Genomic DNA, 19,428 nt, shown 5'->3' with positions numbered 1-19,428 from the left:
TCATTAACCAGTCTTTTACTATTAAACTTAAGTGGCCAATATAACTTTTTTTTTTTTTTTGTGGTGCTGGGAATCGAACCCACGGCCTTATGCTCGCAAGGCAAGCACTTTACTGACTGAGCTATCTCCCCAGCCTAAGTGGCCAATATAGATAAACAATTCTGAGATCATTCTTCCACCACTGATTAAGACTGGGGTGGCAGATATTAGGGGTAATATTCATTTAACCTTCCAAGATTTCTGGACAGACGTGGTGACCTTGCCAGCTCCAGCAGCCTTCTTGTTCACTGCTTAGATGACACCCACAGCAACTGTCTGCCTCATAGCACAAACCTTGAAACGATCCAGAGAAGGAGAGTCAGAGAAGCTCTCAACACACCTGGGCTTTCCTGGAACTATATCAACAATGGTAGCATCTCCAGATTTCAAGAATTTAGGATCATCTTCCAGCTTCTTACCAGAACGCAATCAATCTTTGATTTCTTGAGTTTGGTAGAGTATCTGAAAAAAACTATAGAAAATATATATTTTTTTAAATTAAAAGTGAGAACAATACAGCATACCCATGTACCCAATATCCAGTTTTAGCAATTATCAGCATTTTTAATGTGGTAAATTATATAAGCATAAAATCTGTCATTATGACTATTTTTAAGTGTACAATTAAGTGGCATTAATTATATTCACAATGTTGTGCAATCTTCACCATTATCTGCTTCTAAAACTTTTTTTCCCAAACAGAAACTCTACCCACTAAGCATAGCTTTCATTACCCACTCCCTTCCCCACAGCTGCTGGTAACCTCTAATCTACTTTCTATCTCTGAATTTGCCTATTCTATTTGTTTCATATAAATGGAATTATAGAATATTTGTTCTGTTTGTGTCTGGCCTTAGTAAATGTTTTCAAGGTTCATCTGTGTTGTATATGTCAGAACTTCATTCTTTTTATGGCTGAATAATATTTTGTTGTACATATGTACTACATTTTGTAAAAATTATTTGTCAATGGATATTTGAGCATTCTTACCTTTTGAATATTATGCTGCTGTGAACATTCAAAACAGAATTTTTTGATTCATTGTTTTCAGATTTTTGGATATCTACCTTGAGGATATCCAAAAGCAATTTTATGCTTAACTTTTTTTTTCTGTAATTTTTATTGGTGCATTATAGTTATAAATAATGGTGGGATTTGTTGTTATGTATTTGTTCCTGCACACAATATAACAATATAGTTTGGCTAGTATCATTCCCCAGTATGCTTAGGTTTTTAGTGAACCACTTAAGTTTTCCACAGCAACTTTACCATTTTACATTTCCACTAGCACATGAATGAGAGTTCCAGTTTCTCCACCTCCTCTCCAACACCTGTTATTTTTTTCTTTTCTTTAAAACTATAGTATTTTAAACTATAGTATTTTAGTATTTTCTTTAAAACTATAGTATTTTTTTCTTTTCTTTAAAACATGCCTAGTAGATTTGAAGTGACTTTGATTTGCATTTCTTTAATGACTAATGATATTGAGCAGCTTTGCATGTGCTTACTGGCCATTTGTGTTTTAGAGAAATGTCTATGTAAGTCCTTTGCCCATTTCTAAATTAGGTTTGTCTTTCTATTTTGAGTTGTAGGAGTTGTGTATATATTCTTGATACTATACCCTTATACCCTGATATGCAAACATTTTCTCTCATTCTCTGGTTTATCACTCTCTTTTTAAAAAAAAAATTTTTTAGTCAGCAGTGGACCTTTATTTATTTATATGTGATGCTGAGAATCAAACCCAGTGCCTCTCATGTTGTAGGCAAGTGCTCTGCCACTGAACCACTGAACCACAACCCCAGCCCTCACTCTCTTAATAATGTCCTCTGCACAAACTTTTTAATTTTGCTGAAATTCAGTTTATAATTTTTTTCTTTTAACACCTATGATTTTGGTGTCATATTCAAGAAACCATTGCCAAATAAAGGTCATAAAGTTTTGCCCCTTATGTTTTCTTCTAAGAATTTTACTGTATTAGCTTTTCAGTTTAGGTCTTGATTCATTTTTAGTCAATGGCACCCTTGCTAAAAATCAACTGACTGTAAATGTGAGGGTTTAAATCCATCCTCTCAGTTCTATTTCTTTGGCTTTTCCTTATTTCAATACTAATTATAACTTTGTGGTAAGTTTTGAAATCAGACTTTTAAATTCTCCAACTTTACCCCTCTTCCCCCCACCCCCAATTTTGTTCTTTTTCAAGACTGTTTTGAGTAATTAGGGTCCTTGGAAACTCCATATAAATTTTAGGGTGCATTTTTCTATTTTTGTAAAAAGTGCTCTGGTAACTTGATAAGAATTGAATTGAATTAGTGTATTGCTTTGGGTAGTATTGTTATTTTAAGAGTACTAAATCTTTTTAATCCATGAACCCCAAATGTCTTTCCATTTATTTAGATCTTCTAGGTCTTCTTTAATTTCTTCAGCAGTTTTCATTATACAGCTCTTTTCCCTCAAATTTATTCCTAAGTATTTTATCCTTTTTGATAGTATTTTAAATAAATTGCTTTCTTAATCTCCTTTAAAGATTGTTCATTGCTAGTGTATAGAAATACACTAGTAAATAAATACACTAGTGTTGATTTTGCACTCTGCAACTTTGTTGAATTTATTAGTTCTGGCAAGGAGTTTTTTTTTTTTAAGATTCTTCAGGGTTTTCTACATACAAGACTGTCATCTGCAAATAGAGATAGTTTTACACCTTTCTTTCTGAAATGGATGTCTTTTATTTTTGCTTGCCTAATTATTTTGGCTAGAACTTTTAGTATTATGTTGAATAGAAAAAAGCAGGCATCTTTGCCTTGTTTCTGATCTTAGAGGAAAAGCTCGGTCTTTTGCCATTGAATATGATGTTAGCTGTGAGTTTTTCATATATGCCTCTTATTTATTATGTTGAGGATATTTCCTTCTATTCCTGGTTTACTTGAGTGTTTCTTGTCATGAAAGGGTATTAGATTTTGTCAAATGCTTTTTCTTTATCAGTTGAGATGATTATGTGTTTTTTCCTTCAGTCTGTTAATGTGACAGTATGTCACATTGGTTGATTTTCATGTTGAGCCACCCTTGTATTCCTGAGATAAATACCACTTGATCATGTTGTATTATCTTCTTAATATGCTGCTGAATTTGGTTTGCTAATATTTTGTTCAGAATTTTTTGCATGTATATTCATAAGGGATATTTGTCTGTAATTTTCTTGTGGTGTCTTTATCTGACTTTAGTGTCAGAGCAGTACTGATCTCATAGAATTAATTAGGAAGTCTTCTCATGTGTTCTGTTTTTGGAAGGATTTGAAAACAATTGGTGTACTTCTGTCCTTTTTAACAGGCACTTTGCTGGCCAGTAGGCCCTGGGCTTCTTGACCTGGAGCTGCCTATTTGGAGTTCTGGCCCTGAAGCTGGGCTAGGTGAACTTTTCCATATATATATATATTTTTGTTTTGTTTTGATGCCTCCATCTTGGCTACCTGTTCAGGGAACTGGCCATACTCATGATGCAGACTGGAAGCTATACTGGCAAACTGGGTCAAGTTGTCAAGTTGGACTTTAAGACTGTAACTTTTTCTTTGTGTTCTCTTGTTTTCTTGGGTTTGTTGAATAAGAAGGAACAAGGCCTCTGGGTCATCTAAAAGATCAGAATAGGTCTGTTGACAAGGGGGTGGGTTCTGTGTGGAAAATAACATTTATTTGGGATGGAATGTAGTTCAGTATAGAGTGCTTACCTTGCATGTGCAAGACCTTGGGTTGTTCAATTTTCACCCCTCTCCCTCTCCCTAATTTAAGGGCAGAGGATGTAGCTCAGTGGTAGAGTACTTGCCTTGCATGCACGAGTTCCAGGATTCAATCCCAAGTACTACAAGGAAAAAAAAAAAAAAGTTATCTAACATTTCAGAATGAGACTCCACTGAGTATAACTTTTCATAATTCTAAGGTCACATATGATCATAGAGGTGACTACACATATTTTTTTCAAAGTAGTAATTTGTGTGTGTGTGTGTGTGTGTGTGTGTGTGTGGTGTGTGCTATTATGCTTTGTTCTTCCACTCAACAGTATTTTATGTACCTGTTTTCATGTACTGCAGTCAAAATTTTTAAACCTAGTTTCATGGTAGTATTATTTCCCATTGTGCTGTTCTCAACGATTCTTTTTTTAATTTTAAGATTATCACTCTTATTTAATCAACAGATTTTTTTGAGTACCAGATATAATGCTGGGCAGTGATACAGCAATGGGTTTAGGCAGACAGTTGTCTTTTCTTTTGTGGAGTTCCTAGTCAAATGGATTCTAGTTGTTACAGGCTTACGAACTTCACTGATCACCTGAGAGCCTGAACAGGATGAGAAAGTTGTGTAGTCCCTGGTACTGGTTCCTGTTATTGCCTTCTGAAATGAGAAGGAGATCTTTGCAGGACAGGGGCAGTTCTGCCCATTACTGGTCTCTCAGCAAAGTCCAGAATGAGAAATCCTGAACCATGGCAGAGGTGGCTCTGAAGTGGGGCTGCTATTTCCTAGGGAGGACTGCTGTCTCCTGGGCAATACTCTGCATAATATTTTTAGCACATGGTCATGGCAGAACTAAATGTAGTTTCTGATCCCAAATTGGTAATAAATGTAGACGTATTTAGAGACAGAAACAATGCATTTCAAATCCTCTGTTCCTTAACTGTCCTGCCAAGTGCTGAGTTTAGGTTTCTTTGTTTCTTGGCTACCTAACCAGCCTCCCACCATCTCTTGGAGAAGGCGCCTGGGTTTTCTCTGAGTGTTGGGTAGAATTGTGAAACCCGTGAGTTATGGCTCCCTGAGCTGTATCGAAAGGCATCTGATTTTTATGTTTCTGCCCACGTATGTAAATGTGTACATTTTAAAATTCATCTCCCTTTCAAGTTTTTAAAGATCTGGTATTATAAATAGTCTTGGGCTCTCAGGCGTGTTAAAAATAAAATATAACGTTTCAGTTGCTGACTTACCTGGAAGGCTTAGTCAATGCCAACATGGTAGGTAGTGCGTTTTGTGCTTGGTGAGCCATCTTCTTATTGCCATGAAGGGTTTCTGTGAGTAAGTGCTATTTTCCTGGGGCTCCTCAATTAAGTTTAAGGAACACCTTAATTGTTGCCTGTTTCATCCTTACAAAGTTGTAATTTGTGTTTCAAGTCGTCCAGAACAGTATCCATTTTCTCATGGCATATTCCTTAGGTGGGCTTTCTTTTTAATAATTGTACTGTCTGAGCCTCAGATGTGGCAAGCTGCCTTATTCACTTATTGTGAACAGACTTCAACCTGAGGCAGTGATGGCATTTTTTGTATATTTTGTTCCATAGTATGGTGTCTAGTATGCTCAGGGAACTGAGGCTGTTGCTAAAATATCTCTGTGTGGTGCTTGTTTTTAGAGTGTGAATGCTGAGTGTTTATAACCCACAGTGGCACAGAATAACGGTTGGTGTTTTACAGATTTGCAGATAGTCCTTTTGGAACTATGGACCGGAAATCATACCTTCCTCCCTATTTTAGTCCCACTAAGAGACCCTGACATTCTCTGGAGGCCTAGAGAGAGTAAGGGAATGGAAATACAGCCGGATTCCTCCCTATCTGCAGGTTGTAGGTGTGGATGAGTATGTGAAAATTCCTGGTGTTCTTTGGGAGCAGACTATAGAGAAAACCTGTCATGCCTGCTGTCAGGAAATCCAGTTATTATTTTGAAAGGAGAAAGGAAAGAGTCCTGGGGTCCTTACTCCCTGGATGCCAGCTATCTCTGTTTAGGGTGACCCTAGCAATCCAGTTGGTTTTACTTGATTTGGCTACTTTTGCCATCCCTGACTCCCTCTTAAAGGTAGAAGAGTGGCAGCAGGAGTTTGGAGACAGACCTGAGTCATCAGGAAGCTGAGCTCTGCAGTGTTTGGTCACCTGGTACTGATGTAGAGCCAGCCAGCTTCACTTAAAGGTTTAAATGGAAATGTGTCTGTTACCATCCAGATGCAGTCCAGATGTGCGGGCAGATTTGTGACTTGGGAAAGCTGATATCTAAGAAGGGCCTTGGTTGTCAGGATGGAAAACAAGGGGTTAAACCCCTCACAACTTTTGTTTATCTAGGTTTTTGCTCAAAATTTTCTCTAATGATAGTTTTAATAATAAGGGCTATAAGCTTCTTGAAACCCCACTTTGTGTCCAACACTATTTATTTATTTTTGTATTTTTATTTTATTTTATTTTATTTTTATTTTATTTTATTGGTATCAGTGATTAAACCCAGAGCACTTAACCACTGAGCCACATCCCCAACCCTTTTTTGTATTTTATTTAGAGATAGGGTATCACTGAATTACTTAGGGCCTCACAAGTTCAATTAAACTCATGATCCTCCTGTCTCAGCCTCCTGAACTGCTGGGATTATAGGCATGTATCCCTGCGCCCAGCTATTTTTGCATATTTTTTATTTTTCTGTTTAGTTATACATGAAAGTAGAATGTATTTTGATATATCATAATACATAGAGTATAATTTTCCATTCTTGTGATTGTACATGTTGTGGAGTTACACTGTTGGTGTATTCATATACGAATATAGGAAAGTTATGTCCGATTCATCCTACCCGTCTTTTCCATCCCCATTCCCCCTCCCTTCTCTCCATTCCCCCTGTCCAATCTGGTGACCCTCCCACCACACCTATTGTGAATCAGCATATCAGAGAGAACATTTGGCCTTTGGTTTCATTCGCTTGACTTATTTCACTTAGCATGATTGCCTCCAGTTCCATCCATTTACCAGCAAATGCCATAATTTTATTCTTCCTTATGGTTGAGTAATATTCGACTGTGTATATGTCCCACATTTTCTTTATCTGTTCATCTACTGAAGAGCACCTAGGTTGATTCGATAGGTTAGCTATTGTGAATTGAGCTGCTAAGAACATTGATGTGGCCATGTCACTATAGTATGTCCAGCACTATTTTATAGACTCATTTAATCTGATCATCATACTGCTAAATTGTTAATATCAAGTCCCTTTATGGATAAAGGAGTTCAGACTTGGTGAGATTGAGCATCTAGCCCAAAGTCACACAGCCATCCAGGGATACCTAGGTTGAAACTCAGAGCCTACATCCTTTCCATTGTACTGGAGTAGAGATGGAATGGAATGGTAGCCTTAGTTGGTATCATCAGACATAGTCTGATCACTCACAAACCTCAGGCAGAGTCAAGGAACAAGTATAAGGAGTAAGTCTCCTTGTCCTGGTAGAAGCTTATGATCTAGGGACCAAGTCCACATTGTTTCTCTAATTCACCTAGTCACTTTCTGGTGTGCATAGTCAAGTCCCATTCACTTTTCTGGGCTTTGTTTTCTTTTTCTGCCATGTAAAAACAATCTTGTCTTATATGGGGTTATAGGATATCAGGAGTATATATTAGTTATCAATGAGTTTAGGTATTGTCTTGGTCAGCTTTTACTCAGAGCAGATTTACCCTTCCCTCTGCTGAGTTCTTGCCAGACTGTTGGGTATATATGAGGGAAATTCTTAGCATTGGGCTCTGTGAGGGGATGCAGGAATGTTTTGTTCAATGATCAGCTATGGAGCTTGAATGATGGGAGGCTAAGAGGTCAAGCCACAGAAGGAGCCAGTGACCTAGCTGCAGTCTGAATCAAGAACTTTCTTCCTGCTGAATGTTTCTGCCTCTGCTGTGGGCTGGACTTTGTGGAAGGTATTCAGTAGTCAGTGTGTGTGTGTGTGTGTATGGCGGGGGTACAGAAACTTGAACATGGTAGAGGTGGGTCTTTCCACAAGAGGGCCCCAGTAGTCTCTTTTGAATATCTTTGCCCTAACACAAAATGTGCCTTTTTATTTATCCTGTTGCAGAACAAATAAAATGATGAATGTAGTTTCTGTGGCCGATGTTACAGACCACTGGAGAGACAGCATGGTCTGTAAGAAGAGCATGAGTCTGGGGCCAAACTGACTTTGAGTCCTGACTCTTCTGCTCTCTGGATGCATGAACTCTGGCAACTTACTTAACCTCCCTGAATTTGGTCCCTCCATGAGTAAAATGGGCAGCATATTAGAATCACTGCAGAGGTTTGTTGTGAAGAGTAAATGAGTTTAGTACTTTACTTAGAACAAAGATAATGCTCCATAAATGTTGACTAAAATTATTATTTGACAGGATTTATTTTCCTCAGGAATAGTCAGTTACTGCACTGGAATACTGGGGGAAGGGGCGTCACTGAAGTATTTCTCTCTCTCTCCCTACACAATGGTTATGATTATTACAGCTCTGCAAAGTATAAAAACTAGAGCTCTTGAGTGGTCTCAGGCAGTGCTAAGAGCTCTGAAAACATAGAATTGTGTCTGATGGAGTTTCTTCTTGGAGAATTTGCCCCCTCTGCCTGCTGGTATGACTGTGTCCATCTCTGTCCTGAGGATGGATGTGTTGGGAGGTGGTGCCATCATATAGAACCTATTTATGGCATTGGAGAATCCTTGTGTAGTATCATTGGAGTGAGATTTTTTTTTCTCTGTTACTAAGATGCTTAGTGGAATGTTGAAATTTTCACATTTAAAGAAGTGACCCTAGCTGGGCATGGTGGTGCACACCTGTAATCCCAGTGGTTTGGGAGACTGAGGCAGGAGGTTATGAGTTCAAAGACAGCCTCAGCAAAAGCAAGGCACTAAGCAACTCAGTGAGACCCTGTCTCTAAATAAAATTCAAAAAATAGGACTGGGGATGTGACTCAGTGGCTGAGTGCCCCGGAATTCAATCCCTGATACTGAGAAAAAAAAAAAAAAAGAAGTGGCCCTAAATCTCCAAACTTCAGAGATCCCATTCAACCTTCAAAGAAGTATCCCACCCTTGTGCCTTTGTTTTTCACATATGGACTCTCTCTCTTTTTGGTATTGGGAATTGAACCCAGGTGCACTATACTATTGATCTACATCTCTAGCCCTTTATTTATACACACACACACACACACACACACGCACACAGATGTAGTTTTTTTTTTTTTTTTAAATAGATGGACACATTACCTTTGTTTTATTTATTTTTATGTGGTGCCGAGGATTGAACCCAGCACCTCACACATGCTAGGCAAGCATTCTACCACTGAACTATAACCCCAGACCCCTTTCTATATATTTTAAGACAGAGTCTTGTTAAGTTGCTCAGGCTGGCCTCAAACCTGCTGAGGCTGGCCCTGAACTTGATAATTCTTCTGCCTCAACCTCTTAAGTTGCTGGGATTATAGACATGAGGACCCTCTCTTTAAAAACTCTCTGGCTTCATTGTCAAATCCAGTGGATTGACTCCTCATTCTGATCATTCTGATCTCTTGACATTGCTATCTACAACTTAATTTTCTCTCTTTTCTTTTTCTCTCTTTTCTGGTGGTACTGGGGATTGAACCCAGGGCTTTATACATGTTAGGAAAACACTCTACCAACCCCTTTAAAAATTTTATGTTTTGAGAATAGGGTCTTGCTAAATTGATAGCCTGACCTTGAACTTGGGATCCTCCTGCCTCAGCCTCCCTAGTAGCTGGGACTATAGGTGTTTCCCATAGCACCCAGCAATTCTCTCCTTTCCAGACTCGTGTGATTCTGCATTGATATTGTTGCTGTTTACTGTGGTTTCCTTGCTTGCTTCCTTTCTTTTCCTAACCTGCATGAATTGAAGACTTGTTGGCCCACTGTACTTTTCTCTCTATGGTTTATAATGACTCTACTCTTGTTGCCTTGATTATCACCTCTTTGCCGAAGATACTGGCACATTTTGCACTCTCCCAACCCTATCCACCTATTTGTCTTCAACAGGTATGAAGTTGCCAGAGTGTTCCTAGATCCACTCAGAGACTCTGTGTCTAGTGACATTGGACTGATTATTCCATATGTAGATACCCAGTGCTTGCTATATCTTTGGGTCTTTAGCAGTCCAAATAAACTCCCTTAAACTCCCTTCCAGTATTCAACTTCTTTGAAGTCTGTGACCAGGTAGGATAGATCTGGAGAGATCAGGCTGGGTTTCCTTTAGTTCAGTTACTTTGCTTGTCACTCGATTTGTTTTAGAGCCACTGTCTTATGCTTTGAGGTTGCAGTTTTTACTAATGTGCTTAGCTACCTTCTTGAAGATCTGTGCTTTTTTCTACTGGGTTACAGGTGGGATAAGTCATTCTTCTATCTCTTAGAGTACAAAGCATTAAGAAAGGGTCAGGAATGCTCCCTCCCACTTTAGCCCATCTTTTTTGACCCTCCTTCCAGGGCTGTAGTCCTAGCTGGACCTGTGGAACCCTCCTTGGCTCCCTTTGCTCTCTTCCAGAAGGACCACTGCTTGTCCTTATATTGCCGTAGGAAAGGCCTCTCTTGAGCTGTCTCTTGCAGTCTGCAAGAGTGGCTCTTTGGCTTCATTCCCCTCTGCTCAGGAGAGCCTTGGGCTCCAGTAGCCTATTCTAATCACTTTCCTTCTTGGGTGCCTTGAGTTTGAGTGCTTGGACCTAGGCATGACTTCACTATTCGGGCCAAATGCTATCCGTATTGTACAAATGGTCAGTTCAGAGTCTAGTCTAGCCAGCTAGGGACTGGACTACAGTTAGCAGTCACACTTCTTTTGTTGTTCAAAGACTCTTTCTATTTTATTATATCTACCTCTTGACTTTCTGTGTCATTTGTATCTTAAGAGGAAAATCCTGTTCACCTGCCTACTCCAAACTAATTTCTCTGCCCTTCAATTATTCTTTAAAATTTCTATTTCTTAGGCCTTTGCACCTTGTCCTCCCTTGTCAGGGTTGTCCTTTCAGTGTCCTCTTTGCATTGTTTTTTTAGCTTCATATTTGTCTGCTTAAATTAGGTGGTAAGCTTCTGTTTGTGCAGAGGTGAGTGTCTGTGTGTGTATATGAGTTTGTGCAGCCCATAAATAGTAATGAATGTGTGTCTGTGGGAAGAGCTCATCTTCAAACCTTCAGTTTATAAAGCCAGGGGATTGTCTTACAGCTGTTCCTGCAGCTGGCATTTCCACATGCTGGTGGCCTGGCTCTCTGGATGCCAGTATGCTGGGAAAAACTCTGAATGGGTTAGGTCTGCCTTAGAATTTCAGCATAAAACTGTCTTGAATCTCTCCATTTTCAGGCATGGGGGCCCTCCTTTATCTATTTCTTTCGACTTCTGGGAGTGGCTACCCAACAAAAGCTCACACTACTACTTTGAGGCATGGGTAAGCTAGAGAGTATGTGGATCTTGCAAGAGGTGGCACCTTTGGAGAGTGATTCCAACATACCTGGCCTGCTCTGACTGCTGTGAATCCAGGGGCAGTACCCCTTATCCCCATTCCAGTGATGGAGGGATAGCCAAGTGCCAGGTGCTGTCCTTACCACTTTCCATGCATTGCTTTGTTTAATCCATCTTGCTACCTTTAGAACTAGGAACTTTTATTATACCTATTTTATAGGTGAAGAAACTGAGGCCTAGTGAAATCATGTTCAAGATCACATAGCTGGGAATTGGCAGAACCAAGAATTAACCTTCTGTTTGTCTGACTCTAAGTCCATATACTCTATTTTCTACACAATATTTTTGTCTCTTTGCTTTGGTTTCCTCTTTATTAAGTGGAAGTAGGAATGCTTGCAACTTTCACTTTTTCCAGAAGATTGAGGGAAAAAAAAATGTGTGGACATTAATCATAAGATGGAGTTCCAGAGACTCCACGACAGGCTGCTGAGTTGACTTCACTTGCACAGGACACTTAAGACTTTTTTCTGGTCTCCCTGTGATTCAGAGCAGCCAGTGTACATGGGGCCTGCCCGCTAGGTCAGAGCTGGCAGAGACCCATCAGTTCTCCTCCCTCTTCCTCCTTCCCTTTTTGTTGGCTTCTCGCCATTCTCATTCCATTTTTTTTTTTTTTGTTTTGTTTTGTTTTCTTTCCTTAGAGAAGACAAAAGTTACTGAAAGATGCCTTGTTCACACAGGGCCCAGTTCCCTCCCCAGTCTTGTCTGAATTGAGTGGAGGACAGGCACCAAGGGAAGTGGGGGTAGGTGGCCTCCTCCCACAGACTCCATAAGCATCTGCTCTGGGCTGCAGTGAGCTGGCAATACAGATTGTTGAGAGCATCCAACATCTATTTAAGTAGAGGTACAGCCTACAAATGACCAATTTTGATAGAAAAATGGGCATCTTGAGTACCTTATTATCCTTTTTGTTCCAAAACCCAAGGATACTTGAGGAAAGAGTTACTGGTGGAACACTGAAATGGGTTCTTTCTTGGACTAACTGGTAGTGTTTTAAGTTGGATGAAGGCCATAGATGTAAAGATGTAGATCTGTCCTCTATGAGAGTCAAGGATGATAAGAGGGTTTGTTCTGCAGGTTATACAGGGCCAGTGACCAGGGGAACCCAGAATTCGTAGGTGGCAACTGATTTTGGGAGGGTATTCTCTTCAGGCCAAGTGTGCTGAACTGTACCTCAGTGGGATGCTACGACTTTGGTTTTATGTCAGGGACTGAAGTTTTGTGACTGCTTCTGCCTAGGTTCCTTTGTGATGGTGGGCCATCCTGGCAAAATGTAACTGTGTGCTGCTTCTCTTTCCCCTCTTCCTACCTCTCTTTCAGCTTCAGCATAAAACCCAGGGCAAACAGGGCAAACTTTGCCTATGATTTATCTACCTGCTGTTTTTTTGTTTTTGTTTTTTTGGTGCTGGGGATTTAACCTATGCCCTCATGTCCACTAGGCAAGTGCTCCACTACTAAGCTACACCCTCAGCCCCACCTGCTACTTCTTGAGTTCAAGACCAAGACCAAGTGAGGTGGCTATAGGCCAGACTTGAAGGACAGAGGACACTGTTAACCATGATTGCGTGTTTCAGAGTTTGCACTTGCTTTGTAATTGCCCCTTCAAAGCCTGAGAAACTGTTTTACTACCTGCTTTTCTCCAGCCTCATTTCACCTACGTTTCTCCTCAATCCTTCCACCCCTCTTATTCCTTATTCCCTTTCCACACACACACACACACACCCCAATTTTGTGGAAAAACACATCAAGGCACTAAATAGGTCAGGTGTATAGTCCATGTGAAATTATTGAGGGGAGGTAAAGGATCCATTTGTGAATCGATCTCTCATCCTTAGTATTGGCAGAAAATGTTCCTGATGATGTGAGTCTGTGCAGGAGCTGGAGGTGGCTGGGAGCCCAGAGGGAGCTGCTGTTTCTCTTGTCCTCCACTCCAGGAGGTGGAGAAATTGCTGTTCGTTTATCAGCTGCCCTAGCCTCTTATTCCTCAGTCCCTTTGAGTCTTCTTCCTCCTGCTTTTCCTCCTGATCATTTGTCATCTTTGCTTGACTTCTTCCTTCTCATTTATCCTTTCCCCAGTACCAGTCTGAGTGTTTATCCCTGGCTGTAAGAAGGGAGCATCTAACAGTGTGCATATGCATAAACACATGAATACTCTGATGTCAAGGAAGGAAATTTGTGGCTTTTGAGTTAATCTTTCTTTTCTTTTGTATGTTCTGATAATGCTGTGAGACCCTCACTTCCATTCTTTATCTTTCCCCTCCCCTGCCCCAGCCAGGCCAGGCTACAGGTTTAAAAAAGCTATATAGGGCATTAGGAAAGCTCCAGAACTATACCCTCTTGGGATCCATCTCTCTAGTCTCACCAGCCTTTCTCTCCTTGATGTGGCCCTTGCACTTTTTCCACCCTCACCTAACCTAGTCTCTCTCCTTCTCACACTCAGGCATGACTAGGCACCTATCCAGATCCTAATGCCACACTGTGAACTCCCTCTGTCTTTCAGTGCCCCCAGGGAACTCGGTTGCTTGGGGAAGCTTGCCTGACACTCAACCATTCTATTTTGTCGTGAAGAAAAAGGCGGGTGTGGGGAGGAACTGGCAGAAAGCAAGGCTTTTGCTGCTGGGTGAGTGTAGCAGCTATTTTTAGTGCCCAAGCCTTTGCTTTTCCATTTGGCTGTGCTTTTTTAGCACAGTGCGGGTCCAGCAAGGCTGTTTTCTTTCATGGCTGCAGATGTCCTTAGGAAATGGTTTTTTGTCTGCCCTTAGGGAGGTGTGGGCTGGGCTGAGGGGTAATAACTTCTGAGAGTGGTTCTAGGCAGGGCTTTGGGCCCCACTGCAGTCCTGTCATGGGACCAATTTGTTGAGGTGGAGCAGGGAGGGATGTGATAGAAATAGGAGAGAGAAAAGTTAACACCACACTCTTCAGAGATGCCCCCTGTAATTAATTTGCTTAAGCTACCACTGAGTAAACCACTGAATGGGATACATTAGGGCCAAGGGTTACACATGAAAACCTATTAAAAGGGTCTGGGCTAATACTGACATGTTTTGAAATTTTCTAAGATTTTTGTTCTGCTTGTTTAATTTTTTCTTTCTGCCTTTCTTTCCTAGTCTATTTTCCAATTTAGATTAATTCTTGACTTCCACTTTAGTTTACTGACCAAAAATTGTTTAACTAGTCCAAACAGAAACTCTGTTCCTATTAAATAGTAAATCTCAATTACCCTTTTCCCTTAACCCTTGGTAAACTTGATTCTACTTTCTGTCTCTGAATTTATCTATTATAGATATTTCACATAAGTGGAATCATATAATATCTGTCCTTTTTTTGTCTGACTTATTTAATTTGGCATAATATTTTCAAGGTTCATTCATACTGCAGTGTGCATCATAATTTCATTCATTTTATGTGGCTGAATAATATACCATTGTATGTATATATCACATTTTAAAATCTGTTAATCTGTTCATAGTCACAGATTGTTTTCAGCTTTGAATATTGTAAATAATGCTGCAGTGAACATTATTTATAAGTAGCTGTTCCAGTCCCTGTTTTCAGTTCTTTTGGGTGTACACCTAGGAGTAGAAATGCTAGGGCATATGGCAGTTCTGTATGTAACTTTTTAAGGAACCATCAAACTGTGTTCCAGAGTGGCTACACTGTTTTACTTATAATGCGTGATGGTTCCATTGAATCCAAATCCTCACCCATACTTGTTATTTTACTTTTTAAAATAGTTATTCCAGCCAGGTATGGTGGCTCACCTCTGCAATCCCAACCACCTGGGAGGTTGATGAAGGAGGATCACAAGTTCAAGACCAGATTTAGCTACTTAGTGAGACTCTGCCTCAAAGTAAAAAATAAAAGGGCTGGGAATGTATTTCAGAGGTAGAGTGCCCCTAGGTTCGATCCCCAGTACCACAAAAAAAAAAAAAAAAAAAATATTATAACCATCTTACAGGGTGTGAAGTATCATTGTGATTTTGATTTGCATTTCTCTAATGGTTAATGATGTTTAAAGTCTTTTCACATCTTTATTAGCTGCCTGTATATGTGTTTTGGAGAAATCTATTTAAGTCCTTCACCTGTGTTTAAATTGGATTGTTTATTTTTATTGTTGAGATTCAGGAAATCTTGATATAATTGGGACATTTTTGGCTGCTGTTGTTGTTGGCTGGACTGGGGATCAAGCCTTGGCCCTTGCACATGGTAGGCAAGTGCCTATTACTTAGCTACACTCCCAGCCTTATTCTGAACCCTTATCATGTATGTAATTTGCAAGTGGGTTGTCTTTTCACTTTCTGATAATGTCTTTGTGTGTGTGTGTGTGTGTGTGTGTGTGTGTTGGTGTATGTGTGTTGGTGTGATCAGATCCAGGGCCTCATGCATGCTAGATGTGCTCTACCACTGAGCTACATCTCCATCCCCATAATAATGTTTTTTGAGACACAAAAGACTTTCAACTTTGATGAAGTCTTACATTATATTATTTTCTGTTGTTGCCTGTGCTGTTGGTATTAACTTTAAGAAATCATTGCTGAATCCCAGGTTATGAATATTATACCTGTTTTCTTTTAAGGGTTTTATACTTTTTTAGCTCTTAAGTGCTCTGATCTATTTTTTAAAAATTAAAAAAAAAATTTTAGGTGTTGATAGACCTTTATTTTATTCATTTATTTATTTTTATGTGGTGCTGAGAATGGAACCTAGTGCCTCACACATGCTAGGCAAGTGCTCTACCACTGAGCCACAACTCCAATCCCCTCTGATCCATTTTAAGTTAAATTTTGTATATGGTACAACTTCATTTTTTCGCCTATGGATATGCAGTTGCCCTAGTACTGTTTGTTGAAGAGATTGTCATTTCCCCATTGAATGATGTTGGCACCTTATTGAAAATTAATTGATTATATATGTGATTATTGATGTGTTCTTAGTTCTGTTCTCTTAGTCTATAGGTTGTCCTTATGCCAGTACCACACTTTTGATTACTTTAGCTTTGTAGGAAGTTTTGAGATCAGAAGTGTGAATTCTCTACCTTTCTTCTTTTTCACAATTTTTTGGCTGTTCCTTGAAATTCCATATGAATTTTAGGACATTTTTCCATTTCTGCAAAAAATACCACTGGGATTTTGACAGACATTGCATTGAATCTTTACGTTGCTTTGGGTAATATTGTCATTTTAATGATATTAAGTCTCCGTGAACATAGGATGTCCTTCCATATTTATGATTTTAAAAATTTTAACAGCTATTGGGACCTACATTTGATTTGTTTGGCCATTTGAAAAGGAATGTGAAGGCTTTGTGACCTGGAAATAATGAACTTTGTTGGCTTACAGGGTGTTGATGTCATCTTTCTTCAGATATGATAATGGATGTAGTTAAAAGTAGATATAGAAGCTTATTTGGACTTAAATAAGCCTCTGTATCATATTTACTCACATGCAGATCAGGTGGTTCATTTCCCTCTCTCCCTACCATACCCAATACCACTCTCTACAACCTAAAAACAGATTATTAATTGAGGAAGGAAGGGACCAGAGCTCTAATAACACATGAAAGAGTTCTGGTTTACTATACAGTTCCAACCAGAGTATCTCTCCCTTTGAGTAGCTGAATCTGTTACAGGAAATGGAGGTTTGAAACTTACCTAGAAATGGTAAAAGACCTAGATAACCTTTATGTAGGGAATGTCTGACATCCGTGGAGCAAGTGCTGTAATAGGAATCACAGTGCTGGGGGACCAGGTTCCAGTTTTCCACGGATCTTTGTTTTCTGTGTTTGCATCCTCAGGTCCCTGGCTATGGTTCCTCAGAGCCTGCCTCCATCTAGAATGGCTCCCCTGGGGTTGCTGCTCGGGCTGCTGATGGCCTCCTGCTTCACTTTCTGCCTCAGTCGTCAGAACCCAGTAAGTGTCTTGCCACAAATAGGTGGAATTCCTAATGAGATCTGAGAAGGTCTCCCTGTCAACAGGGCTTCTTAGGGAAATATGACTTTTTCTTCCCCATTTCTGCCTTCTGTTTAAAGCTCATGACACAGTTTTCCTTTGGAGAGAAGATGATGATGATATAATAATGATGATAATAATAGTAAGTAGCTTTCATGTACCAAGCATTATATTGAGTGCTTTATATGTAGTACTTTATATATAATCCTCCTAATAACCCTATGAAGTAGGCAAGTACAATTAATATTCTCACTTTTCAAAATGAGGGTCAGAGATTTCAAGTTACTTGGCACAGCTGGGAAGGTCTGGATTCTCCCCATGAACTGGGTGCGTGTGCAGTGAGCACCAACCAAGACTCTGCTTCTTTCTCTCTTCCTCTCTTCCTTGTGATTTCTCAGGCTTTCTTTATCCTCTCTCATTATCTCCCTGTTCTTTCCAGGTCTCTCTTCATTAACCTAGACTTCATTGCTCAGGGCCTCTGTTTTTGTCACAGGCAGAAGGAGAATGCCCCCAAAGGCCTAAGTTTGGCCTGACTGCAGCCCGCTAAGACTCCTGACCTGTTTATCCTGCCTGTCCCAGCAACAGTTTGCCCTTGGCCAGCCCCCAGTGCCCTCCTTTGAGAAAAATCTGACTATCAGCTTCCTGACAGTTTTACCCTCCCCTGACCTCCTTCCCCAACCCCCAGCTCTTTCACTAAATGTTGGGTAAAGCGCTAGAGGCTTTGGAACTAGAGGTCCTTGAAGTGCAAATGACAATTGTGATGAATTTAATAACAATCCAGCTCAGCCAAGGTTCACCTCTGGCTCATGGCAAGCTTCCACCTTCTCTCTGAAGTCATTTGTTTTCTTTCAGCCTTTTTCCCCACTTTGTGGAGCAGGAGAGAACATACAGTTAGGAGTCACGAATCCTTTTGAGCTTTTAATGTTCTCTGACTAAGATCCTGTTGGTGCTGTTTTTTTGGACTTCTCTTCAAGGACAATGAGAATGGTATCCTAGAGGCCCTTGAAGGTGGGACTCACTGCAGCATGAGGTTGTGGCTATCTCTGGCAAGGCTTGGCAGTAAAATGGCCCAGAAAAGTACCTAAGATTGTCAAGGGATCAGGGCTGTTTCTATTCCCAACTTGCGGCTCATGAGGATACCCATGCTCCCTTTTAAGAGCTTTAGCAGATGCACAATTAACAAAAGCATGTTGATGAATTTACTTAAGGACTGTGTGTTAGTAAGTTCCTTTTAGATAATAGTCCAACCAAATAGATGAGCTTTCAGAGCCATAATTATTCTAGCCCATTTATATTAGCTCTATTGAGTCTAGTCTCAGAAAAATGTTAATACTGACTTTCAGCAACAGAAGCTGCTTTTATCCTTATGTCTGTTCCTAAGCTGTTTCCATTTGTCATAATCTTTCATCATGTGTAAGCACAAGTAGGAGTTGAAGCATCTTTTCTCTTGTACCATAAAAATTGCTGCCCTGATGGCATTTAAAATCCAAATTATGCAGCTAGCCACCTTCACAAGTAGTGAAAATGGGTGGGGTGGGGTGCTTATAATACTTTCTTCAGAGCCTGTAGTCCAGGAAAATGCTCCTGATGACCTGGAATTGTCTTCTCTAAAGGTGTATATGTGGGTTAATGGCCACCCAGGACAGGATGGCTGTGTATATCAGTATGATCTGGAGATAGTCTCCCTTCCTAGCTCCTGTTGCGGTATTTCCCTGGAATGCCACATCTTAGGTGGAGTGCAAGTGCCAAAAGGGCTGTGGTTGTGAGATACTGGCCTTCAAAAAGGTGATTGAAGAGAGAGTTGAGGTAGTGGAGCACAGTAGAGGGAGCACAGGCCCTTTGTTTGCTTCTTTTTGCCCACCTACTCTGACAGTTTGACCATTTTTAAACTTTGTTTCCTCATTTGTAAGACCAGGGTGGTACCTTCCAGTTGAGATTTTAGTGTGGTTTAAAAGTGATTATATAGATCAAGCACAGTTGGGACTGGCACAGAGCTGTGTCAAGCAGGCTTCTGTCCCAAAATGTTGCCCTGGCAGTCTATCTCTGTCACAGTGTCTACCATCCTACCATTAGAAAGTCATTCACTCTTTTGGATCTTGAAGCCTTTAAGAATATCTTACTCAGATACAGGTGCAAGAAGGTGTGACTTGGTAAACTGTTGTCAGCTTGGTTGGGGTTC

At 40.1% G+C, this 19,428-nt stretch overlaps 1 protein-coding gene across 3 annotated transcripts in view; it reads left to right on the top strand.

The window, feature by feature from the left end:
- Window positions 1-19,428, top strand: part of Sil1 (SIL1 nucleotide exchange factor) — a 247,861-nt gene that overhangs the window by 39,635 nt on the left and 188,798 nt on the right. For all 3 annotated transcript variants that reach the window (XM_047556173.1, XM_047556175.1, XM_047556174.1), the window contains exon 2: window positions 17,096-17,210. In XM_047556173.1, the coding sequence (XP_047412129.1) occupies window positions 17,106-17,210 (105 nt within the window). In that variant the 5' untranslated portion in view covers window positions 17,096-17,105. The remainder of the gene's footprint in view (window positions 1-17,095; window positions 17,211-19,428) is intronic.

This window comes from Sciurus carolinensis, chromosome 6 (genome assembly GCF_902686445.1).
Source record: "Sciurus carolinensis chromosome 6, mSciCar1.2, whole genome shotgun sequence".
NCBI lineage: Eukaryota > Metazoa > Chordata > Mammalia > Rodentia > Sciuridae > Sciurus > Sciurus carolinensis.
The sequence above is the reverse complement of the archived record's forward strand: the minus strand, read 5'-3'. Positions and strand labels throughout refer to the sequence as shown.